At 43.6% G+C, this 27,045-nt stretch overlaps 1 protein-coding gene across 1 annotated transcript; it reads right to left on the reverse strand.

Moving 5' to 3' along the window:
• Nucleotides 1–42: 42 nt before the first annotated feature.
• Nucleotides 43–27,045, reverse strand: CCND1 (cyclin D1). Its single transcript, XM_029582506.1, has 5 exons — nt 26,109–27,045; nt 24,731–24,946; nt 24,104–24,263; nt 17,189–17,337; nt 43–3,582 (listed from the first exon to the last, which is right to left on the reverse strand). Exons 1-5 carry the CDS (start codon nt 26,304–26,306, stop codon nt 3,406–3,408), a joined length of 900 nt encoding a protein of 299 aa, XP_029438366.1. The 5' UTR covers nt 26,307–27,045; the 3' UTR covers nt 43–3,405.

A 27,045-nucleotide genomic window follows, 5' to 3' on the forward strand; every position in this document is an offset into this window, starting at 1 on the left:
TAATTAAAAGAAAAAAAAAAAAAGACATGGAACGCAATCAGCTGGGTTTTACAAAATTTTTATTTCTAGTCTTCAGGGGAATTTTTTTTGTTTGTTTTTGCTGGAAACGAGTCTGTTACAGGTCTGTTTGTGAAAATGTGCATTTCAGACCAGTAATTCCAATAAGAACAACATCAAAAGTACAAATCTGAATTTTCTGGCTTTACAATTGGAAAATAATGTGACAAATAAAGCATCTCTGTTGGCGTCTGAACCGCCTTACCTGCCTTTGGCCTCTTGGTACACACACACAATATCTAAACAAACTTGCAGTATGCACAGAACACAAATTGCTAAACTTTCTCACATTTGGTTCAGAGAAACAGAGACGCCGCACACAGAGGAGTTTGAGGTAAGCAGTAAGAAAGGTTCCTGAAAAAGTGGACAGAATGCATATATCCGGTCCTCCTGGGTCCTGCGACTGTCTGGTTATCGTTTACATTATTACACTGTGTAGGATCTTAACTGCGTTTGCCCTCAAAATTAATTCTAATTCTGGTTTTGGTTTTAGCAGCATACAAGGCAAGAGCTAGATTATTTTTCAGCACACAACTCTGTTAGCTGGCTTGATTACAAGACCTACAGGTCTTAAAAAAAAAAAAATTAGCATTATGCTTTAGTTAAAAAAAAAAATAATATATATATATACTGAATTCATAACAGATTAACACACAACATACTCGAGCTTCAGAAAGCAATCCTGCATTGCCCCATGATGCAGCCAGTGGCAGACAGGACACTTAACAATAACATTTCATAATCACTGTGACTAACAGCTTTAGCAGTTACGGTGCTGATCAATTCCAGCCCAGACGGGCAGATCCAGCTTTAGAATCACACTACAGTAAGAAAAAAATAACACAAACCGAGAACGTTACGTGATCTTCTGAAATGGTGGCCTTAAGTTTTAACTATTATTAAATTATTGCAACCTCGTTGCAAAAAAATCGCTAGACCCAGTCAGAAAAAAAAAAAAAAACAAACAAACAAACTGAAAAGAAATCCTCATTTCAATGCATTTCAGTTTGCAGTGAAATCATCTGAGGTGCTGTGTACAACATTAAATCCAGACTAAAATGGTGAACTGTTGCATGAGGTATTGTGAAACGTGAAAACTTTTTTTTTTTTTTGGAATAGAGCAGTAAATCACATTAAGTAAAAATTGATCACATAAAAAAACCTAAAAAAAATGACAATAATATAATTTTCTATGAGAAAATTAAAACCTATAAAATGGCAGTATGTGACATTGTATAACAAAAAAAAAAAAAAACTGATCCACATAATAGCAGCAAAACACAATAAACAAAAGATACAGAAAAGCACTCAATTTTTTTTTTTTTAAACATGCTGGGAATTTATCGGTAGCAGCTCAAATCTGGAGTACAAATACCCCCTTTTTTTTCACTCTCTTTTTTCTTAATAAATTTTACAATCAAACACCATAATGGCAGTTCCTCACTTACAAATTCCCACAATTCATCATCACATTCTCCTCACCCACTAAACTTCAACTTTTATATTCACCTCGCCCTTCAAACTACTTTCAAAATTTTAACAAAAAAAATTACAGATACATAGCCAAGCTGTGCAAAGTTTCTATCTGTAACTAAACAGAACTGGGAGATATACCTGGAAAATGAGCATGTTTCAAGTACACCACTTCACCTCTTGTTTATAACTATGGTGCTTTTTTTATACGTGAATTTTATTTTTCATCTCTGGACCACTTAAAATTATGTCTGCTAAAAGAACAAAAACAAGTCTCTCTCAGTTTTATAAGTTGTGTTGGAACTGCATCATCAAGGATGAAAAGATATTCCAAAAGAATCACGGGGGAAAATTGCATTTCTCTCTTTCTACAATTTATACTGGCCTTGTGAAAACCTTTTGCAATAAATATTTTTTTTTTAGCCTTAACTATAAATTATATAATTTTTTTAGTGTTCAAAAAGCTTCTGTTGACAAACTAGAGAGAATCCTCAAACTACATGAACTATCACTGCACCTTTAAGATCCTAACATTACACATCTATTAATTGGCACCAAACTGATCCCCCAGCGTTGACTTTTCTATAGAAAAGGATCTGAAGGTTATACCCTGGCAATGCATGGATGCAGTCTATCACCTGAACACAACCTTCCACAAAATAAGATGCCCCACTTCTGACACCACACTTAAAATGCACTTGCTTAGCAATTCCAAATTTTGCGAAGCACTCCTATATTTCTAACCATTCCATTTTTAAAATGTACTCGTGTCATACATTTCCCCACATAATATAAAAAGAAAACCCCCAAACAAACAAAAGGACATATTCGCGCTATCTACTGGGCTGAAAGTGCTTTGAAATGGAATGGTTTAAGAACAGAGAGCCAAAGTTAGCCGTGGATTAAGCCTGAACAGGCACCTGGGCCCAGACTCGGTGGGGGTCATACCAGCTGTTTAAAAAAAACACAGGCAACTACAAAAATATGAAAATTACAAAAATATAATATATTATGTTCACTATGTTGAATTCTCTTAATAACAGAGTATCACATCAAGGGGGAAGGGAGGGATCTCTTCAGGTGATGCCCAGCTGGTTCCCTACTAGCCTCTTGGCACAGGCCAATCCACAGGCACAAAAGATTAACATATTATAATGACGTAGACTAAAATACACTAACGTATGGGTTATATTAAACCATTTATAAAGGGGAAGAGGATAAAACCTAAGAAATAAAATAAAAATTCAACAGATAAAAATTTTTAAAGTGACTAAATGCCAAAGCAAGCAAGATACAGGAAAGCCTAGATTGCATTAAAGCCATGCTTTTTAAAGAAAACCAAAATAAAGAATAATGTTTTGTCTATCTAAAAACCCTCTTCTACTTTAAAAATGGTTTTACCAGAGCTGCTGCCTCCCCTGGAGACCCAGTTCTTGTGTTAAATCCTAGTCTTAGAATATACAGACATGTACACTTAATATAAAATCTAGTTGATTATTGTCTTATATAAAATCCTCTCATTTTTGTAGCACGAACCGCTCGGGGTCATACAAATGTTATTTTTCTTTTTCTTTTTTTTAATTGTTTTTTAAGACAGCTTTTTCATGTTTAGTGGGAGGGAGGAGAACTTTTCTTTGTTGTTTAACGTCACAGAGGGAAGGAGACAGAACAAGGAAACAAAGAGTGATACAACCCTCCCCCCCCTTCTCTTCTTATATAAAATGTCCTGGAGGGGGAAAAAAAAAAAAAAAAGGAGGAGAGGGGGGAGCGATCCGATGCATGGTCCTGCCCAGGCACCACTCCCACCTCCAGCCCTGCTTCCTCTTTGCACCCCACTTCTTCCACTGCTAAGCATCCTGCTCCATGGGAGAGCTCTTAAATGTTCACATCTCGCACGTCGGTGGGCGTGCAGGACAGGTCTGCGGGCGTGCAGGACAGACCTGCCTCGTGCTCCACGGTCTTGCTTTCTGAGGAGGAGATGTGCTGCTGTGCCTGACGCAAACTGGATTCTAGAAGGGATTCGATCTGCTCCTGGCAGGCTCGTAAACAGTCCTGTGGAGGAGAGGGAGACAGAAGTTTAGAAACCAACCGGGGGAGTGGGCGGCATCACAAGGGAAGGAAGTGACCGAACACATTACTCCAGGCAAGGCTCCCCTGCTACTTACTGTCCCCAGGGATCAATAACCCAAGATGGGGCTCAGAACCCTTATTGCATTGGCTTTTCCAAGTCTACCTGGCTAATAATAGTTTTATGATCTTTTAAACCCAGCTTTGCTACATGCCTTGACCACATCCTCCAGCAACAAATTCTATGGCTTGATTGTGTGTGAGTGAAAAAAAAAAGACTCCCAATTTGTTTTAAATCTGCTACCTGTTTGTTTCATTACGTGTTCCCTAGTCATCCCTTTACTTATTCCACACCACTCATGATTTTATAAGCCTCTATGCTATCCCCTTCTCAGCCATCTCTTCTCCCAGCTGAAGAGCCCTAACCTTTCTTCATAAGGTTTCATCCCCTTTATTATTTTTGTTGCCCTTCTGCAACATCTTAACGTGGGATGATCAGAACTGCACACAACACTCAAAGTGTGGTCGCACTATGGACCGATACGGAGGCAATATAAGAACATAAGAAATTGCCATGCTGGGTCAGAGCAAGGGTCCATCAAGCCCAGCATCCTGTTTCCAACAGTGGCCAATCCAGGCCACAAGAACCTGGCAAGTACCCAAGATCCCATGCTACCGATGCCGGTAATAGCAGAGGCCATTCCCCAAGTCAACTTATAAAAGTTTGTTTTATTCTCCATTCCTTTTCTGATCATTCTCACATTCTATTTGCTATTTTGAGTGCCACCACTGCACACCGAGCAGAGATTTCAAAGTACTGTCCACAAGGACGCTTATGTTCTTAGGATCCTATTCCTGGATGGTGACTCTTACTACAGAAAGAGCTGCACATCCTTTGTTAGGATTATTTTTCCCTATGTTTATCGCTTTGCATTTGTCCATAATAAAACATCACTTATAAGGTCTAAAATTCTTTAATGCTGTCAATTTTACAATGGATACCTCTGAATGTGTCTGTAACACCGCCTTCTGAAAACTCACCCAGAATCAAAGTGCCCCCTTACAATGGCCCATATATTGTGTCAGGTTGAGCCTTATAAAAAAAAAAAAAAAAAGTCTCTCTCTCTCTCTCTATCCCCTTCCCTCCCCAGACCCCTATGCCTACCAAGGAGCTGTAGTAAAGTTACGTGCGTAACATACGCGCGCTGGCTGAGGAAAATAAGGGGTTAAATGTGTCAGTACTGGCCCCGCCTCTGGATCGCCCATGTCCTGCCCCTTTTCTGCCTATCATTTCTGGGCACGCGTACTTCCCGGCTATTTAAAATTTGCGTAGCTCCCGCATGGCCCACTTACGCACGTATGTGGCTGTTTTTGTGCTCACAAGGCTTTTAAAATCTACCTCACGGTGTTTACAGGAGTCCATATTCTACGGGTGGTGATAAATCAGGCAAACAATTAACAAAAACCAGCGAGGCAGGTTCCTCCATCCCTGTGCCCTTGTAATGATAAAAAGGCTGTTTTCTAAGCACATAACCCAAGGATCACAAAAAAACCTTGGCACTTTATTTACCCAGATCCAAATACAAAACTAGCACAAACTTTTCAGGATGCATCCGACTCCCTTTAAATAGACCCTAGGAAGGTAACTTTTAAACGGGCGCACGTATGCGTGCGTTCCTTTGCCTGCACCGGAGGACGAGGCCATTTTATAACATACGTGCCTATGTGTGCATGTTACAAAACAGCCTGACCGCATGCACGTGCACACAAATGCCGCTTCTACCGCACGCAAATGCCGCTTCTACCGCATAAATGGGGGAGGGCGATTTTGGTAGCCACGCACACCAAAGCTAGTTCCATTTTTCCCAGTTCACCCAGGTAAGACATCCAAACCCCCCCTATTTCAATAGCCTCCCTTCTCCTCTGTTGGCACCGACCCTTAAAACGCCGCCAATGTGTATTAAGCCCGCGCCATCCACAGCAGAAGTAAAAGTTTTGCGGCGGGGGACCCTGGCGCGCACAAAATTTCAAGGTGAAATCCAGGAATGCCCGCGCCCCCGCCCTTTTTCATGTGTGCGTGCAGCGGGAGAAATCCGCGCAGGTGGGTGGTTTTAAAAATCCCCTCGCTGCGGGCCGGCCCGAACGGTGCGCGTATCTCCCGGTTTTGCCATCCACCTTTCTCTAGTACTTTTAACCTCTGATTAATGACTCTGAAAGCCCTACTGGAGGTGCTGCCAACCAGCAAATAAAACAAGACATTTTTATTCCAAATATTTCAAAAGAAATACTACCTTGGATCCTCCTTAAAGTAAAATACAAGTTTACCTTGCTAAGCGCCTTCCTACAAGTGCACCCAATAATAGTTTACATTTGCCCTTAGAAACATATTAGGTTATGACTGTATGGGTTGGATTTCAGTTTCTGACTAAAAGCCTGCAAGGAATGGCTGCATCCTTTGAGATCATGGAGTTTTGGCTCTTCAACAGCCAATCAGTTAGTGTTACCTCTTTTTTCCCCATCTGGATCTTCATCCAGTGCTGCCCTAAGGTTACCAGTAGCTTTCACTCCAGCCTATGGAGTAGAAGAATCAGGGGCTCCAGCCTACAGAAGTGACCACCAAAAGGTTCTGTTACCACCATGGCCTGCAGGAAGCGCTTCCAGCTCTCCACTTTCCACGGAAATAGCAGGCCAACAGACAAATTCTCTGGGCTCTAACATCTCGCCTGTCTTTGCATTTATCATGGTCATCTACAAACTGAATCTTTCACACGTATGTATCTTCTAACTGTAGCACACAGTTCTAGTACTTGGACTGCTCCAAATCAAGAATCAACCAAAGATGGCAAAATTAAGACTACATCAGCCTTTTCTTCATCACATCTGAAAGCAGTGTTGATAGCTTACATGCTATTACCAACTCAAGAGTTAGTCTAGTGCAAATCCAAGATATTCCAACCTATAATGAATCCAGTAACTTAGAAATGTAAACACATCAGTGCACATATTAAATTGGGCACTTAAACAAATAATCAGCATGCCAATGGCGGAGAAGTGGAAGCAAGCTGGCTGACTATTTGCGTTCATGCTTTATTCCCTTTTGATTCTAGGCTCCCCAGGTCAACCAGGGTCATGGGAGGGAGGGACAGAGGAAGTCACTTTCATCATCCTAGTGGCCGGATTCATGGCCCATGACTGCAAGGTTCTTGAAGGAGCCATAGTGCATGGCCCCCAGCCCGGGAGCGTCACTGAGGATATAAAATAGTGGGAGTGGGGGGGGGGGGGGGGGAAATCCCCAGATACTTGTGAATGGAGGCTCATTCAGCCCTGGTTCTGACTGCGCTGGAAGCGCAAAGAGCAGACCGCAGCCTCCCTCTGGAGTGAGGGCTTAAGCTGCTTCTGCTAGGACAACTTCTGCCCACCCTTTTCTCCATGCAAGAGCCCAGGCTCTAGGTTCTGGCCAGCATTTCCATATCAGGACAGGAAGAAATGGGAAGCATCCATTTCCCAATGGACAAACCCCTGTAAAAAAAAAAAGTCTATAATTCCTCTGCAAAAGCAAAGCGGCTATAAGTTCTTTGCAATTTTTTGTGATTTTTTTTTTTTTTTTTTTAGTAAACCATCCCAGGCAGCTTCCAATGTCCCCTGCCTGGGACATGCACTAGCCCTGGTGTGAACCTAGTCTTCCGTGATAAACTGCTGTCAAAAGTGTTAGGCCACGCACGACTGAGAATGAATGGGCCTTCCTTCAGAGGGTGACCTGCCTGCTGCTTCCTTTCTTTCCCAGTTTCAATTCTGTTTCCATTCAGAAGGTGCTTCTTGTGTGATCCGCCAGCTATTTCTGCCCCCCGTGTGCTACGTGGTGGCTCTTCTCTTGCCACCACGTAGCACACAGGGGCATCTGGAGGTAAAAGTAAGATAAGGAACACAACAAACAAAATTCTCCGCAAGTCCATTCTGAGATGGGAGGAGGCTAATCCTGGCTTTATGCAGATCAGGCCACTGGAAACCCATAACCTACGACCTTTTGTTTATAAGTGCACATACAGAGGTTTTGTGTTTCTGGGGGAGAGGGGGTCTCTACGAGCACAAACATTTCTGGAATGCACCTATCAGCATCCTTCACAGTGGGGTGTCCTTCTTCTAAACCTTCCCCTGACCATAGCAAACCCACAGACAACACGGAGCTTGCACTTCCAAAACAAGAGAGCTATGAAGGAAGAGCTTCACGAGAAGATGTCTAGCCCACATCTTACGGGTTCCAAGAGCTTACACCAAAGTTATTGTCCATCAGTGCAGGAGTCTGGTAGGACAGCACTAGCAAATAAACATAGAAACATGACGGCAGAAAAAGACATCCATCCAATTCATTCAGCATTACAATTCCCATCACTTCCTTAGAGATCCCCTGTATTTATCCCAGGCTCTCTTGAATTCAGATACTGTTTTTGTCTCCACCAGCTCCAATGGCTGATCCACACATCCACCTCCCTCTCTGTAAAGAAATATTTCCCAAGATTACACCTTTCACCCTTATCTCATGATCCCTCCTATGCATGGAAACCTTTGAGGACATCTCAGTGTCTCTCACATTTCACAACACTAGAGTCTGCAGTCACTGTTCAGCTATGAGTAGTGCCTAGTCCATGCAAAAGCCCAGCACAAATTCTGCACTAGCGTTAAACCAATCACCTGTTATACCTGCTCTCCATTTGGATCAAATTGTTTTTGCAGACTGGCGTGATCCTACAGCAAGACCCCCCCAAATGCCAGGAGCCAACAGAACATCTGTGTGCTGGTTGGAAAGCTTCCCTTCTCAGCTCTTCTCCTTCACTACCCAAAATTGTCACTGCTCGCAGCTTGCTCACAGTCACAGTGGAAAAGAAAAGGCCCGCAAGCTCAGGGATGAATTTTACCATCCACCATATAGCAAGTGAAAGGGTGAAGTGTTGTGGGCGTAACGAGAGAGAGAGGAAAAGCAGCAGAAAGGAGAGGATTTGAGAGATTCTTAGGTTTTCCATTTGCCATGTGGCGCACTCCTGACAACCACTAGAAAAAAAGTTACCTGCCGCAGGTGCTCTGTTATTTAGATATTGACTTGCTAGGGGTCATCCTGGAAAACTCAGTCCTATTCAGCCTGAAAATGCTCATCATACAAATTACACTTGCTGTATCCAAAGACTGACTGAAGAGCACCCCTAAGGGGGTGAAGTGAGGTTATCAAACGTCTAATTAACAGAAGCGGAAGCATTCACACTCTGCCTCTGCTGCAATTTCTGCTTTCTAGGTGATCTGGAGACCATGACACTGTGTCCTTCTGCAGGCTGAGGCTTAGCAAAATTAATGCCCCATCAAACAAAGAACAAAATTTCCAAGAAACTGTTCTCCTGAGGATTCCTTTACGAGATGCTCAAATTCTCAGGACAATGCATTTCCACAGGAAAAAAAAAAAATCACGTCCGTGCGCCTGTTACAGAACCTACCGCAAATCAAGAGAGAAAGAGGCGTGCACGTAGGAGCAGTCACTCACACACTAACTAATACAGTGAATTCAGGTTTAGATAAGCAAGACAGACGTGGCTGTGTGTCACGTGGGACCAAGTTTAGAAAAGCCCTGCATCAAGGTACACAGACCACTCACACACTTTTTGTGAATATTAACAACTGATGGTACTGATTACAGTAATACTGCCAATGGAGCTAAGCATCTTTCAGCTATCACAGGGGTGATGAGGCTGAGATTCTACAGGAAAGACATGAACTTGCTAAGCTGGCCAAATTCTACATTATTCATTTCAGGAAACACAAATGAACTAACCTGTGCTGTTGTACTATTAAGGACAGAGTACTTTCATGATATGTAATACATAAGAAAACAAATACCTCAATGCTATGACACTATAAGGACACATCAGACTAGCCCTTACACAAATAGAAATACATCAGTTTGTAGGGTTCAATGGAATCACAGAGGACATCCACAAGGATAGAGGGTTCGCAGTTCTATATAAATGTGAACATGCCCTCAGTAGGTAAATTAGGTTTTGGATCTTTTATTAATTAACTTCTCTTCTTGAAGTATTTCTCAAACAGAATCTATGAATTTGGAAACAGGCTGTCGTTTGTACCTACATCGTTTCATGACCCTTTTATGTACTTGTTTAAGTTCTTTAGATCTTAAAATCTTAAATTGGTTTTTCCCGATAAAAAGAGTCTTCATATGTTGATTCCTCTGCTGTTTTTAGACCTTTTTTGGTGTCCCCCTAGTCTGAGTGATCCTATAGTCCTAACTTTTGAACAGATGACAGAAGGAATTTCAGGCTTTGGAATCTTCTAAAATTTTCCATCATATGAATTTATCAAAAATTAAACATCTAGCACTGAATGATTTAGCAAGAGACAAGTACAGCAATATAACCTGCTGATAAGGCAGTTATGTTGTGATTTTAAATAAGGAGGACTATCAGCATGAGGCTTACAGACAACTGTCTGATTCTACCTATTATGAGAATTTATCATCTGATCCTACTTTGCGATTAAAAGATGAAGTATCTACACTGATTGAAGATGCCCTTTCTAAGGACTATATCACTGTAAAAGAAGCACTCTCAAATACCTTGGTTTTATTACCAGTTTAACAGTGCCATCTGCTAGACTTATAGTATATGGCTTGGGTTTAGTGTTGGAACCCTGGCTAAGTTTTTACAGCCTTTTTGTCCTTAAAGTTTTTTTATTTGTACGTGACTCAGCTCAGTTTATTGAACTATTACAAGATATGAATTGGACTTTCCATGAGTTGTGGCTTGTGGGTTTGGATATTGAATCTTTATAATTCAAATATCCAACAGGAAGCTTTATTAGTAGTACAGCAGTGTTTGCATCAATGTGACTTGTCAGCTAGAGTCTATTTTTTTTTTAGTGGACCTTCTCTTTTTCTAATTTTTTATTTATTAATTTTTCAAAATAAAATACAAAGCAAAAATTATCTTTGTACAGCAAGATATGAGATCCTTACATAGGAAAAAGAAAAAAGAAAAATCATAATACTAGCAACATGTCCATCTCAATTTTGATACATTATCATTTAAACAAGGGAATTTCTTGTAATGTGGAGATTCTTACACAATTTCAAAATATAAAAGAAGAAAAATACTGGTACACAACTCCCTTAAATTTAATACATACCTAGTTCATTGGGTGTTATTTAAGTCTGAGGGCTCTTTTGGTTCTTAAGGGTATCATAAAAGAAATGATGCACCACTATCTAATACTTCTTTTTTCATATTTAAGAAAGCCTTGCGGTGATCTTGTGTGGCTTTAGCGAAATCATGGAAGATACGAACTTGTCCACAATAGAAGGAAGTATTGAAGTTTTAAAAATAGTGCCGCATTACTAAATTAAGATCCTGAAAGGAAAGAAATGTCATCAAAAGAGTTGCTCTCTCGAGAACTTCTTCTGATGAAGCCTCTAAGAAAGCTGTTAAACTTTTTAAATCTGAAGAAATAGTACGGATCAACATTGCACCTTGTTTCTGTTGAAAAGGTATAAAATTACTTTTACTTAAAGTAGGTATTTTATGCATAGGAATTTTTAAATTTTCTACAAATTGTTTTCACTATAACAGATATAGGTGCACCAACTACTTTGGGGAAATTAGTAATTCTTAAATTTAAACGACATGAATAGTTTTCTAAGGATTCAATTCTCCTCACTGTATTTAAACGCTCTCAAATTATTGAGGCATTTACACTTTGTAAATGTTTTATATCAGAGCCCATCACCTGCATAGTGAGAGAGTGATCTGAAAGAATTTGTTGGTGGTCTGTAGCCACAACATCCAATTTAGTTGATATAGCTTCCAGACGCTGAGATTGATCCTTAAAAACTCTCATAAGCCCAGCAGTCAAGTCCCATAGTGAATCTAATGTCACTACTTCTGGCCTTAACATAATCTCAGGAGGATCTGAAATAGTTGTAGTCCCTGGAAATACAATTCCCAAAGGATGGTCTTTGTCTCCCAAAGGAGCTGGACTCTGTATTCCACCTACAGCTCCTTCATTCTCAGATGTCATTTGTGAACTCCTCTCATTGGATCCTCCAACCTGGTATGATGCCCTATATCCCTCAACCGGGAGACTAGCAGCTTTATTAGCTATCACCCAAGTAGTAGCCTCATCCCCAGGGAATTTTAGCACTGGTGTTCTAGGCTCTGGCAGCATAAGTGATACATCCTCGGGCGAAAATGGTGCTCCTTTACCTATTTCGCCAATGAGGCTTACCCGCAAAGGGTCGGGAGTTGAAACTGCGAAATTGGTGATGACCAGTTGGTCTAACGGAAGTGAGGATTCTGAGGGGAAAATCCTCACTTTGCCCTTCCGTTTGTGTGGCATGAACTTTATATATAAACAATACTACTAAAGAAAAGTACCTGATGTTTAGGCCAACGATTCCGAGTATTATAGTACCAAAATTTAATTTACCTAATTCCCTTGTGGAGGCTGAATCATTGAGGAAGTCCGGATGGTCTTCTTAAACAAGAAAAAAAAAACTTTTCCACAATTTCTTTGCAAAGCCATGCGCGCGACTTAGGCAGTGCGCCGCTGCAAGCTCGATCTTAAAGGCTGCTCCCAGCGTCGGGCAGATGTAACGTCACACGCCTCTGTCTCCTCACCAGGGCCCAACGAGTCCGATGTAGTTGAACTTCAATTTTGCAGGGCGATGTCTCCCTTGAGAAGAGACCTTTCCACTCCTCCTCCCAAACAGGTCAGTCTCCTAGTGGACCTTCTCTTACAGAGAATTATTTTCTTTAATGGGGAATTGAATAAGCAGAGTGATGGTGTTGGGAAGTAGGGGGCAGACAGTGATATATTTGCCCCTAAAGAAGCCATATGGCAAAACATGTCAAGCAACAGTAGAAATGCAGGTTTCCATGTTGAAATCTGCTGAGCTATTTTACTTGTCTATCAGTAGGAGCTGGTGTTGAATACATTGTGCAAATTGCTGACATCACTGTACATCGCACTGAAACCTGCCTCCTAATTTTAAAAGGAGCTGCTGTGAAGATTCATCTTTATGGGCTTGTCATTTTGAGTAACTTACAGACGGCAAGTGATGATTGTGACTGCTTGAGTTTTACTGATCATTAAATTATCTTTAAAGATTCAATGTGATTACTGTTGCAGTCTTTCAGGGTCATTCATCAAGCTGCAATAGGCTGTGATCGCATGTGTTACGCGATAATCAATTCCAGTTATGCACTGAATAGAAAAATATTTTCTCTTATTAGTTTTAAATGTATTACCTAGTAACTTAATTGTGTGTTTTCTAGTCCTTGTATTATTTCAAAGAGTAAATAACCAATTAACATTTACTCATTCCACTGCACTCATTATTTTATAAACCTCTATCACATCCCCCCCTCAGCCGTCTCTTCTCCAAGCTGAAGAGTCCTAACCTCTTTAGCCTTTCCATCTCTGTACCTTTTCTAACCTTGCTATATCTTTCTTGAGATTTGGTGACCAGAACTGCATACAATACTCGAGATGAGGTCGCACCATGGAGTGATACAGAGACATTATGATATTCTCTGTTTTATTCTCCATTCCCTTCCTAATAATCCCTAGCATTCTGTTTGCTTTCTTGGCTGCTGCTGCACACCAAGCAGAAGATTTCAAATGTATTTTCAGTGATGAAGCCTGGATCCTTTTCCTGAATGGTGACTCCTAATGTGGAACCGTGCATTATGTAGCTGTAATTTGGGTTACTCTTCCCTAAGTGCAGCACTTTGCACTTGTCCATATTAAATTTCATTTGCCATTGGCATGCACAGTCTCCCAGTTTTGCCAGGTCTTCTTGCAATTTCTCACAATCCTCTTGTGATTTAACAACTTTAAATAATTTTGTGTCATCAACAAATCTGATCACCTCACTAGTTGTTCCCATTTCCAGGTCATCTATAAATATATTAAAAATCACCGGACCCAGAACAGATCCCTGGGGCCCTCCACTATTCACCTTTCTCCACTGGGAAAATTTACCATTTAGACCTACTCTCTGTTTTCTGGCTTTTAACCAGTTCCCAATCCAGGACACTGCCCCATCCCAAGACTTTTTAATTTTCTAAGAGGTCACTCACGAGGGATTTTGTCAAATGCTTTCTGGAAATCCAGGTACTCTATATTAACTGGCCCACCTTTGTCCATATGTTTATTTACGCCCTCAAAAAAATGCAACAGACCAGTGAGGCAAGACTTCCCTTGGCTAAATCCATGTAGAGTTTGTCCCATTAAACTATGCTTATCTATATGTTCAGCAATTTTGTTCTTTATGATAGTCTCTACCATTCTGCATGGCACAGATGTCAGACTTGCTGATCTGTAGATTCCTGGATCACCCCTTGATCCCTTTTTAAAAATTGTCAATGTATTGGCAACCCTCCAGTCTGCAGTGCCATAAACGATTTTAATGAGTTTACAAATGTCTAATAGCAGGTCTGTAATTTCATTTCTCAATTATGGGAAGTATACCATCTGATCCAGGTGATTTACTACTCTTTAGTTTGTCAGTTTGCCCTAGTACATCTTCCAGGTTCATTGAAGTTTCAGCTCTTCTGAATCATCACCTCTGAATATAATTTCTGGCAAGGGTATATCTTTTACATGTTCCTCAGTGACTATTAGAGCAAAAAATTCATTTAGTCTCTCTGTTGAGGCTTTGTCATTCCTTAACACCCCTTTTACCCCTTGATCATCTAATGGTCCAACTGACTCCCTCACAGGCTTTTTACTTCAAATGTACCTGAAAAAGGTTTTATTATGAGTTTTTGCTTACACGGCAAGCTTCTTTTCAAATTCTCTTTGCCTTCCTTATCAATGCTTTGCCAGTGCTTATGCTGTTCCTGTTTTCTTCATTTGGATCTCTTTTCCATTTCCTGAAAGATGTTCTTTTAGCTGATATAGCCTCTCTCACCTCACCTTTTAACTATGCTGGTAGTCATTTAGCCTTCCTTCCAGCTTTTTTCTAATGCATGGAATACATCTGGTCTGGGATTCCAACATGGTTTGTTGTTTTGGTTTTTTTTAACAAGACCCATGTCTGATGTAAACTCTGAACTTTGGCAGTTGCTCCCTTTAACTTTTTCCTAACCATTTTCCTCAAGTTATCATCAGTTACCTTTTTGAATGTTGTGCTGTTGCAGTAGATTTCCTTGGTGTCCTTCCTCCAGTTAAGTCAGATTTGATCAGGTTGTAATCATTATTGCTAAGGGGATCAAACACTTATCTCTTGCACTAAAATAGTTTCCCCTCTTGCTGGTTCTTGTACCTGCTGCTCCATGAAGCAGTCATTTATTTCATCTAGGAACTTTACTTCTCTAGAATGTCCTGATGTAACATTCACCCGTCAATACTGGGGTAACTGAAGTCACCCATTATTATTCCGCTCTTGATTTTGTTAGCTTCCCTAATTTCTTTTAGCATTTCATTGTGGCCACATGGATGGTAATACATCCCCACTGCTGTTGTTTTATTCCCCTTTTCACCTGGAATTACTATCCAGAAAGATTCAATATTGCATTTTGTTTCCTGCAGAACTTTTATCCTGTTTGACTCAATGCTCTCTAACATATAGTGCCACTCCTCCACACATTTGATGCTTTGTATCATTTTGATATAATTTGTACCCTGGTATCACAATGTCAGATTGGTTATCCTCCTTCCACCAGGTCTCTGAGATGCCAATGATATCTACTTTTTCATCCAGTGCTATACACTTTTTAGACTTCTAGCATTTGTATATAGACATTTCAAAGTATGTTTTTGTTTGTATTAATAACCTGCTTATAAGTCAACTGGGGTAATTTGAAATCTTTTTGCTCTGTCTGCACTTTATTTAAAGGCACCTGGTCCACTTTGGCATTTATTGCAACCTCTTCTGGGATGCCATAATTTCCTTGTTCTCTTAGTGTCCTTCAATCATTTCGAGCCATATGCTTCCGAGTATTGGCTTTCCCCCTTGTTCTAGTTTAAAAGCTGCACTATCTCCTTTTTAAAGCTCAGCACCAGCAACCTGGATCCACTCTAGTTAAAGCCCCCTCCCAACCTTTCCCAAAATGATGCCCAATTCCTAACAAACCTAAAATCCTCTTCCTTGCACCATTGTCTCAGCCATGCATTGAGACTCTGGGGTCCTGTGTGTGTAAGCATTTCTAAGAATGCTACCCTGGAGTTTCTAGATTTATTTATTTATGGGCATTCATTAATTGCTTTCCAGATAAAATTATCACCCAAAGCGAGTTTCTGGATTTCAACTTTCTACCTAAAATCCTAAATTTGGTTTCCAGAACCTCCCTCCTGTACTTTCCTATGTCGTTGGTACCCACATGTATAAAGAGATATTGGTACATCTTGATTTTGTTTTATGTACATGTTTATTTATGGATGTACAAATTATATTCCAGCCTCTTCATACTGCTGCATAAGACTCCCAACTGACTATGCTTCTGTCAGGTTACCTAGCAATAAGTATTTCATTAAAAAATTGTTCTTGGGCCATTTTCTCTTGCATGCAAAAAACCATGAACATGTCCCCCACCAATGAACTGTGACACATAAGGAACTTCACTATATCACTACAAATATCTTGTTGCTAATTAATCAATGTATGGTCTGCTGTTCAAATACTACGCTCTGACCTACAGTTTGGAAAACACATCATATGCCGGTAATGTTCTATGGTAAAAAAAAACCAAACAAAAAACACCCTTTCAGATACCTCAGAGATTGCACAAGAAATCAAAGCCTTGTCTTCATCCAATACCTTATCCAGCAGTTGGAGACCTCACAAGAAACCATTTTAACATTAGCTTTTTTATTGGTCTTCCACATTGTTGTAAAACAAAGCTGAGACTCAGCCCCAACTTCACATTGCATTATTGCCAGGGACCATTGACCCAAGGTCTTCCTTGTAAGCTCTCTTCCTGGCCCATTCACTCATGAAAGCTTTATGGCTTACTCGTTACTAATGGGCATTTTCTTGAAGGCCGCAGGGCAGGCCAAAGAGGCCAGCAATGGCTATCCACCTTCCAGGGGGGACAAGCATTTGTTCCAAAGGGAATCCAATACCAGCCACGGTGCCGGTCAGCACATAAACAAAATAAGACAATTAAAGGCTTTTCAGAGGGACTCGTTCACACCGCTCAGCACAATACAAGATCGGACTAGTAGTCAAAGATACGGTCAGAGATACCATGGGACCTATTTATTGCAATCATACCAACTATTTCCTTTTTCCTTTTAGGCTTTGTTCAACACAGAATGAAGGTTTAATTACCTAGAAACCAAACACGTCCTTTGTGTTGGAGCAACTCTGAGTAAAGAGCTCCCCTTTGTCTCTCTCGATTTTTGCCCTTGTGATTATTCCTTTCAAGAAAACACCTTCCGATTGTGCCACTGGCAGCAACAAAAAAAAAAGGACAGGCCTACAAACTTCGATTATTTAATCTCTAAGGATTCTCAAGGTACATGAAAGAGGGGGCCGGCTCGCCCAGCAGCTTTTCAGTGGATGCTGGTGTCGGGCCAACCACGGCTTACTTACTGGGTCGCACTTGATGACTTGCGAGAGGAAGCACATGAGGCGCTGACAGGAGAGTAACGAGTTGACGTTGCCCAGGTGAAGACCCTGCACTGCCGCAGCCACACTCCCTGCTGCGATCATGGAGGGAGGGTTGGAAATGAATTTCACGTCTACTCGGGAGTGAAAAAAAAAAAAAAAAGAGAGAAAAGACAAAAAAACAAAGCAGCATTTAGGACAAGTCCAGCAAAACATTTCACAATTTAATATGAAGTAAATCAGCTCAACTTGCAAGACATAAAACCTTGATTCTGCGCAAACTTTCAGAATTGTGTGGCCAGAGCGAGCTGCGTGATGACGGTTAAGAATGGGTGGGATATTCTTGAGAGTCATGTTTCACTATGCAAATGTTGCAGGCTATGACACCTTTCACTTTCCAGCGTGAGGCTTCCTTCCTCAGACATGACCCAATCCGGAGACTAGGCCAATGAAATGTGCCACAACCTGCAACGAGGTCAGCCCTCTCCATGGCCACTGCAGTTTTTAGACAGGAAAATAACCCGAGTTATTGCAAGCTCTTCACTGTCTCTTCCATGGCTGTAACTCAACCATAAAAACAGGAAGGGGGTGTTGAGAGGAGCAGAAGACAATCAGAAGGAGCATTTCTTAATGATGGGTATCACAACATTCAATATAGAGGATGGAAAATAAAATCTGGCGTGTGATTTTGTAATGGGGTATTTTATCTAACAGATGTAACAATATAAAAGCTCAGTTCCAACTAGCTAACTGCGTATGCCCTTAAAAGACCTTGATTACTCAAAGATAAATAAAAGATAAATCGTTAAAGTCCTAGTCATTCTGAAAAGGGAATGGAAAATAGAAAGAGGATGCAGAAGCCAGCAGTGGCTGTTGTGATTTTGGGGCTAGTCTTCAGATCCCGTGAGGCCTTCCACCACCATCACACATTCAGTTAATTTATGGATGAGAGGCAGCACTGCCCAGGTCTGCCCTCGATAGAGGCCAACACGGCACTTTATATGCGTGATGGTTGTGTAAGATGGACCCAAGATGAGTCGGGCGCCGTTGGGCATGGGTTTTGTATTTTCCATTCTCTTTTAAGAATGACTTGGAACAGAGGAGGGTTTTTTTTTTTTCCTTTTTAGAACATCTTTGCATTTATGGATGTGGAATAAAATATCTTTATATTTTTTGACTTGAATAATTGAGAGCTTTTACAGGATACATGATTGCATATAAAAAAAAAGCATAATTTGTTTGAAGGATTTTGTGATCAAGCAGATAAACTGGCGAGGTCCATCTCGAAAATGTATGCATTATTGAATGTAGATGGGAAAACTAAACAGACTCCACTTATGAGCTTGGGAGAGGGAAGTTTTTTGGCCCAAAATAAGAGAGCTTGATATCCTCTCAGGTTATTGAGAATGGTTATAAGGTGTTCTATAGATAATACTCCTGTACGGTTGCACAACCAACGTTGGAGGGGGTGTGAAGGAGGGGGCACTTTTCCCCATCTGTGGTGGACATGCCTGCAGATGAAAATGTGGGACACCATGATTCAATTGTTCTTAGAGATCCTAAAATATTTTTGACTCACAATTGACAGATGCACATTGTCAATTTCTGCAGCAGCTTGCCACAGCTAGGTGGTAGCATAAACCAGATGCCCCTTCTTTAGGAACTGGAGAGGGTATATTCTATGGAGAAACTCACTGTTAAGATTTGAGAAAAATTTGGAACTCATATTCGCTATGGGTTGGTGAGGCAAAGGAGACCCATGATTCGGGTTGAGTCCCACTCAACTGGATGTTCTCTGGTGTACATTGAAAATTTATTTTATCTTATCTCGTATTTTACCCACAGAAAGGGATAGGAGGGCATTAGGGATAATGTAAGGGTAGAAATAATGCCCATAGCGAATGTGCTATGGGCATTTTCTGTACTTTGTGTCCATATACTTATGACCTACTTGGAAACACCTGTGAAGCATTATTATATTCTGACATTCAAAAAATGTTAATGATAAAAAAGATAAAAGCATAATTTGATTTAAAAAAAAAAAAATCTAACATATCAGAGCCTGTTAGAAATCCTCTCTCTGCTGGCTATTGGGACACCATTGCTAAAAATGCTTTCTTCTGTTTCCCCTTTTTGTATTCTTGGGTGAGTGCCTCCTCGTGCCTCTTTACTTTAATTAAAGTTCTAACTCAGCTTCGATGCTGCAACATTTCTCGGACTTTGCAGACTTTAACTCTCTCAAACATAAGAGGTGGCCCGGCCAATCAGCAACAGGCTAATCCGTATTTAAATGAAGGTTACATCTGAAAACTTCTTTGGGTCAGCCAAGTGGCTTGTCACTGGCTGCTCTCCATCCTGGCAACAAGGACTTCACGTAATGTGGCATAACCAAGTGAGGGGGGTCCCGAGAACTGGAGGACAATCAGCTACATTCTGCTGTGACACCCTGCTGACAGAGGGCTGAGCCCCGCTTCCAGACGGCATTGCTGTAGGTCTCCCCGCAGCCCCTCCCAGGATGCCTTGAAAGGCCCCGCCATTCAATGTCTCCCTCCTTTCTGCGAGGAATAATCCACATCTTAATAGCAAGGTTCTCTCTCCCGAGCGTGCGCCCGGGGCTGAAGAATGCCACGCAGGGAGAGCAGCTGGGCAGAGAGCTTTCGCAATGGCTCAACTCAACTTGGGCAAGGGGTAGCCAACCAAAACCACAACAGTGCAGAACAACATCAGCTAAGTGTCAGTTCCTCGCTGGGTTATTAACTGATCACCTCTCGTCTGCCTACCCCTGGATCATGCCAGACAAAAAACGGGCAACTTTCCAACCCCACTTAAATGCCAAATCTTCTCTCTTCCTTGGCCCAGCTGATTTCAGCATCTAGACGTTGAGGATTCGATGTGAAGAGAATACAGCGGGCGCGCACCGTGTATAGCATCAAGCTCCCTGCTGTGACAAAATCCAATGACCGGGGAGGGCTAGGAGGCAGTGCCAACTCCCGAGTGAGCGCCTTCTACGGCAGGCCAAAGCAGCAAACCGGGCTTCCTGATTTTAAATGCACTTGCCATTACTGCTTTCCAATCCCAAACCATCTCATCAGCCTTCCTTCCCCCCCACCCCTCACCTGTGCCCTCTGGGGACACGGTGTCATTTCAGGGAAAGGTGAGAAGGATCCAGATGGCACTGCCAGCCAGACAACCAGACATTCATCAGCCCAACTCGGTCAGCCAAGGGGGGGGGGGGGGGGGTGGCATAGGTTTGTTTCTGATACAATTAGCACAAAAACGGTCATTTTGGCCAAAGGTATTAGACCAATGAGTTTATTCAAATTAGCAATCCTTAACAAACATGAACTCGCACTCAGGGAACCAAGTAAGGGGGCCAGTAATTTCAGCTTATTAGCCGGGATGGGAAGGAGGTGCTCTCACTTGTAATTGTATTCTCCCCCTCCCTCCAAGAGCGGAGAGTGTGGCATCATTGTCAGCCCCCATCTCCTCATCTTGTGCTATTGAGTGCTCAGGAACAAGGCACCACTGGCGAGATGAATCAGACCTGACACGGCCACAATAGAGAGAGGCCTCCGGCGTTTGAAGCGCACAGCCCCGGCAGCCTATCTCAGACTTCATCCAAAAGGAATAAACAACTTCAGCATAGTCAAGGGGGGGGGGGGGAGGGAGGGAGAAAAAAAAAGCAAGAAAGAGAGCAGGAGGGGGGGGAGGGGAGGGGAAGGCAAAGAAGAATAGCAGCCACCCTGAAGGGAAGACAAAGCCAGCATCCAGGCGCTGAAGCGCTTTAAAAAAAAAAAAATTCCTAACAAGGCGAGTCACTTCTTTTCGTTTTTAAATGGAGCAGTTCCATGCGTCTGAGAGCCGCAGGCTATGAATGAAAACCTTTTCATTCAGGCAAATCAAAACTGCATGCATAAATCACCTCTGGAAGGCACAACAGGTCCCAACTGGTCACATTCCTGGAGTCAATTTTAAGACTTATATTAGGAAGAGAATGAAGGTCCTGTTCCAAAGGCTTCTCGTGGGGGTTTTCCACGGGCAGGGGGCTGCAAGCCCCCGGAATGTTTAGACAGCACGAGGGGCAGCATTAAATGCCACGGCAGCAATGTGTGTTCCATGTCTGTGGTGGTGGGGGGTGTAAGGAGGGCTTCTTTTATCCCCTCACTGGCATTTTATTCCCAGCTCTCCCCGGCTTGCTCACCTATGCCCAGGCCCATTTATTAAGCTTAATTACAGTTGTCAGCATCAAATGCTTAATTTTATTCCTAACCCACCACAACATAATGCAGTGCTTTGGTAAAAAGCAACCCCCCCACAAACCCACGTGTAAATCCCAGCTCCGATGAAGAGGACAGAAACGCCTCTGAACATCACCTTTAAATGCAACCCTTTCTCTCTGGACAGGGAAAGGCTCCAAACCCTAGCAGCCCTTCCTCTTTAAAAAGGAGTGTAACTGCCTTCATTAAGTGCTCCGACCACAGCTTGTGCAGTCAAATCCAGGGAGATCACCAACTAAAGTAAAAAAAAAAAAAGCAAGGATTTCCTGCTGGCACCATTCCTTTCCTGCCTATACAGCCCTAGCAAAACAGCAAACCACCTTAAATAATTTGCTTGGCAATGCCCCCCCCCGCTGGATCTGCTTTCCATTTCATTCCTAATATGATAGTGGTGTTGAGTGTCTCCTTCTACTGTACTCAGTCCCTTCACCTTTGATTAAGTTCTGATTTATAAGTTTTACCCCCCCCCCCCCCCCATAGACGAAGAATGGGAGAAAAATCAGACCTTCAATAAATCTAATGTGAAGGGGGTGCTGCAGTGCTGCTTCTCATCAGAACCCCATGCAGGCCTCACACAGGTTTCTGCAAAGATTGACTACAGCAGAGCATGAACTCAGAGAGGTTGTAATCACAGACAGCCAAGTTACATAAGGAATGCTGCTCGTCATTTATTACAATAATGGGTAGAAAAATAAGGAATGAAACCTACTGGGACAAAAAGCTAGGAGAACCACTGAAGGAATAAGATCAAGCAACGAAGCAATGGAGCCCAGAAAGAGACCCACCCAGAGTGGGGGACTAGCTCCTTTCTTCCTCTGAGACCCTCCAGAACGCATTCACATCAGCAAAAGCCAACACCAGCGAGCGTCCATAATGCAGCAACTCCATCAATCAAGTCCCTTCCTTCCCCAGGACCTCCCAATACCTTCCTTACAGTTTTAAGCCCTGAGCCTTGTCCGAAGACTGATAAATCTACACAACATCTCCCACAATTAACAAAGAAAAAAAAGTTCCTTCTTGCTGACCTCAACATCCCCCTGCAGATACCAAATAGAAAGGTCACAGCAATATTAACCTTTGGCTGGGCACATTTTTTTTTTTTCTGTGCAGGGTAGGGTAAGCTGAAAGCAGCAGCCCATCAGGAGAAGATCAAAGTACTCAACTCCCCACACATCTCCAACCTTTGAACCCCTTTGGCTTCTAGCAGCAGTGCATCCCCGTTGGTTTCCAAAAGTCAGCGAGGTATAGCAGCTGAACATTCAGCAGTGGCCGCAGAGCAATGCACTGTAATCTCAAGGAGTACAATTCCGGCTCCTGGGAGCAGCGAGCTGCACCAGAAGAGCCAACAGTACCTTTGGCACGCCTGCAATACTGTTTGGGTGCCTCCATTTGTATTTATTGCTGGATACCAGGGGCAGAACCTCATAACAGACCTGCTGCAGGCACTTTTTATGCAACCTGAAGAAAATAACCCCTAGTAGAAAGATGGTTTTTCACTTGAGAGCCACATCAGAAAGTATTTCTTCACAGAAAGTGTGGAGGGTACAAGGAACAGCCTCCCAGAGAGCAGGGAAGACCAAAACAGTAACAGAATTCAAGAAAGCCTAGGATGTGCACTGAGGGATCCCTAGTTGCAAAGATGTAAACCCCAAAGACCAGCTGGGGTCCCTGGCACTGTAACAGGAAGTAAACTCCACACCCCTCTGCACCTTTTCCTTTCTCCTCTCCCTTCCCGCTCCCTCCCTCTCTTCCTCCCCCCTGCACCAGCATTTATCTGTACATACGTGCACTTGCCTCCTTCATACTGTAAATAAGTTCTATATGCTAAGTTCTTAAGTGCACATGCCTCCTTAGCATTGTTTATAGTTCACTTGCATATCTAACCCTAGCATGAATGCAAAAGTTGTAACTCTGCTCGTTAGCTCTCTTCACCTGTACTTTTATATATTATCCAGTTAGCCCCCTTCCTCGTTCATTGTAATTTCCTTTCTCAGTTACTTGTAAACCGACATGATGTGTCCTACGAATGCCGGTATAGAAAAATGTTAAATAATAATAATAATAATAAACTGAGCCCATGAGGACCAGGGTCATATTGCAGGCTTCTAGGTTCCAGGAGTAGCCATTCTGCACCAGCAACAAGAGAGCACAGTGATGTCACCCTGCTTTGTGACATCATCATGTACTGTGACCTCAGCCATTCACTCTCCTCTTTTCAGCCCCAGGCTTTCCCAAATTCTGCCACCACCCTTTCTGTGAAGACATTTTTTCCTAAGTCGTTTACTTGACTCCTAAAATCGCTCTTGCTCTCCACAAATATATATTTTTTTTCATTCTATACATTTTCATCTATCTCCACGTGCTGATGTGAATGAATTAAAGCAAATGTTTGTTCAACTTCAGTTGCTTTTTTTTTTTTTTTTATAATGTATAAAAGGAGCTTTCTTGGCCTTGGGCAGAAAAAAAAAAACTTACCTCTCTTGGAGTATGAATAGCAGCAAGGTCAATAATCCACTTCATGCAAACAAAGGTTACACCTACTACCTAGAGTAAGTGCTTTGCATATACTGGGAATGTAATAGGAAAAGGGGAGGTCCCCACAGGACTCAGATCGCCACGGTACCTGTAGCGCAGAGAGCCACAAAAGTCTGGGCGTGTTTGCGGATGATCTGCTTCGTATCCTGGCTGAGAGGCATTTTGCGTAGGAAATGTTCAATGAAATCGTGAGGGGTCACCGAAGCCAGATCCCATTTCAGTTTATTGAGAACCAACAACTCCATTTGCTAGGGGGGGGGGGGGGGGGGGAGACGAGAGAAACGAAAATAAAAAGGAATGGGTTATTAGTAGACAGGAACTTTTTTTATCTGAGTTTTAACACATTGAACGCTTAATTTCCAACTAACAGTTGCTAGGGTTTCTTCCACTGAGGGTGGCTCGCCTGAAGAGGGCGCCCCAGGCCCGTTTTTGTATAACGCGGGCACGTTGTGTCAGAAGACTAACAATAGGCCCTATGTAATAACCCGGGATCCTTATTCGGGGCAGGCTATGAGATGTTATACATGCAGTAAGTCTCCTAATGACGTTTTGTGCGGATAACGATATCATTCAAGAATAACCCCCCAAACCCTCCCTCAACACCTGTAGGTGCGTGTGAAATGGCCACATCTGCCCAGTTTGCATCTGGGACCCACCAATTGGTACCAAGAGGTAAATTGGGATGCGGAGGGGGGAGGTCAAAGGGGCCAATTACCAGCAGCTCGCCGGCTCGGACGGAATTATCGGTGTAAATGCAAAGCTTCTCGGCGGTCAGGGGAATGGTCTCCTTCATCTTGGACGCCACGAACATGCAGGTGGCCCCCAGCAGCTGCAGCCTGCTCTTCTTCAGGGGCTCCACGGTCAGAAAGCGGTCCAGATAGTTCATGGCCAGCGGGAAGACCTCCTCTTCGCACTTCTGTTCCTCACAAACCTGCAAGAGAACATCTGGACATTAAAAAAAAAAGAGAGAGAGAGATCCAGGGGGAAAGAAGGCGGCAGCAGAACGAAAAAAAAAAAAGCCCAAAACGTTATCAGCGAAACGAAAAGAATCCCGAATAAAACCCGAGCCGCATGCGACTGTAAATCTTTCTTTCATTAGCGATCGCTAATTATCCCCCCACCGCCGGGGATCCGGTTCACAGAAAAAGGCAGGATCCCGTTTCCCATCCGATTTTTTTTTTTTTTTGCTTCCGATCTTATTTTTTTTTTTTTTTCGAGACACAAAAGGTGGCGTCCACGGCAGCTCCGGCGGCCGCATTTCCCCGACGTCATCTTTTCCAAAAATCGCGAAAAAATCGAGCAAAAATCGAGGCGAGGGCGCCGGGCGCTGCGAAGCGGGGGACGGGGAGCCCCGGACGGTGCCCCGTCCGCTGCCGGGGTCGGGGGCCACTTTGGGGCCGAGGAGGGGGCCGAAATCAGGGCGATTTCCCCCGCTCCCCTTCCAGCCCTGGGGAAACCGGCAGGGAGCGAGGGGACGCTTCCCCCCAAAAGTCTGAAAAGCATCAGGACCCATCCAAGCCCGGGGCGACGGGCACCCCCCCCCCTCCCCGGGCCCCCGGTGCCCCCTCCCATCCCCCCTCCCCGGGAGATCGGAGCCGAATTTTGCACTTTCCTTGGGGGAGGGGGTAATCCAGCGCTGGGCGAAAGCATCCCTGCCGCCCCCACCCCGGACCGGTGCCCCCCCTCCCCCACCCCGGGAAGCCCCCGTGACTCATTGCAGACTTCTTAATAAACCCTTTTCCCTGCACATTAAGAACAAAGATGGCGTTTGACACTGGCACGAGCGGCGCTGCATACGTGTACATGGCCGGCACCGGGGGGGGGAAAGCCCCCCGGGGGCCGGGGCGGCGCAGCCGTTCATTCCAAGGGGAGCCCCCTCTGCAGAGAGAGGGCGCATTCGCGTTCTAGGGGGGGGGGGCACCCCCCTCATTACCGGGCCGGGGGGGGGGGTTGTTCTTCAAATTCTAGGGGCTTTCCAAAGCCACGTTGTCGCCTGCCAAGAAGCAGCACCGGGGCCCGAGGAGGGTCATTCATGAATGGCGAGTAGGGGGGGGGGGGGCAGTTATTAATTAATGAGGAGTCCCCAGACAAACCTCCAGCATCCAGGTGGCCACAATTTTACGCATGCAGGGCAAGATCTCCCGCTGCACGCACTTGAAGTAGGACACGGAGGGCGCGTAGTTCTCCTCCGCGCGCAGCATTTTCTGCAGCACCCGCTCGGTCAGGAGGTTGCCGTCCAAGTAGCCCCTCCGCACCGTCTCCACCTCGCAGCACAGCAGCTGGGGTTCCATGGCCGGCGTCGCTCTCCCCTCCCCGGGAGCTCGATCTGCACTCGGAGCCTGCGAGCCCGGCGGAAGAGGCAGCCGCGAGGACTTGGGGCGAGAGTCGCCGCTGCCGCTGCTGCTGAGCCCGCGATGACGCGACTGTTGTGAAGCCGAGATCAAAGCCCGAGGAGGGGAAGAGCCAGAGGAGGCGGCTCGGAGCAAGGGGGCCGAGCTTTAAAGCCGGCCCCCCTCCCCTTCCTCCTCGTTAAACTGCAACAGAAGCCCAGTTTCAAGAGCCAGGCAAATCAGGCTGCAAGGGGATGGGCCAGGGCGCGGAGAGCCCGAAGTACCCCGAAGAGAAAAGAATGCACAGCCTGCCCCATGAATGAGACCGGGAAATGGACCTAGCTGCAGAGCACATGGGAAGCCGAAATCCGCTGCCCAGGAGGCAGCCCTGGTCAAGAACGCAAACAGAATGCTAGGAATTATTAGGAAAGGAAGGGAGAATATCCTAATGCCACGTTATTGCTCCAGGCTAGTGTGTGCAGTTCTGGTTCCCTTCTCACAAAAGAGAATTAGAAACGGTACAGAGAAGGGCGGCCAAAATAATAAAAGGGGATGGAACAGCCCCCCCCTTATGAAGAAAGGCTAAAGAGGTTAGGCCTCTTCCCCTTGCAGAAGAGGGGGAGATATGAGAGAGGTTTATAACATAATGAGCCGAGTGGAACAAGTGGAATTGGTACAATGACTAGGGGGGGACACACCA

Source organism: Rhinatrema bivittatum, chromosome 17, assembly GCF_901001135.1.
Source record: "Rhinatrema bivittatum chromosome 17, aRhiBiv1.1, whole genome shotgun sequence".
Lineage (NCBI taxonomy): Eukaryota > Metazoa > Chordata > Amphibia > Gymnophiona > Rhinatrematidae > Rhinatrema > Rhinatrema bivittatum.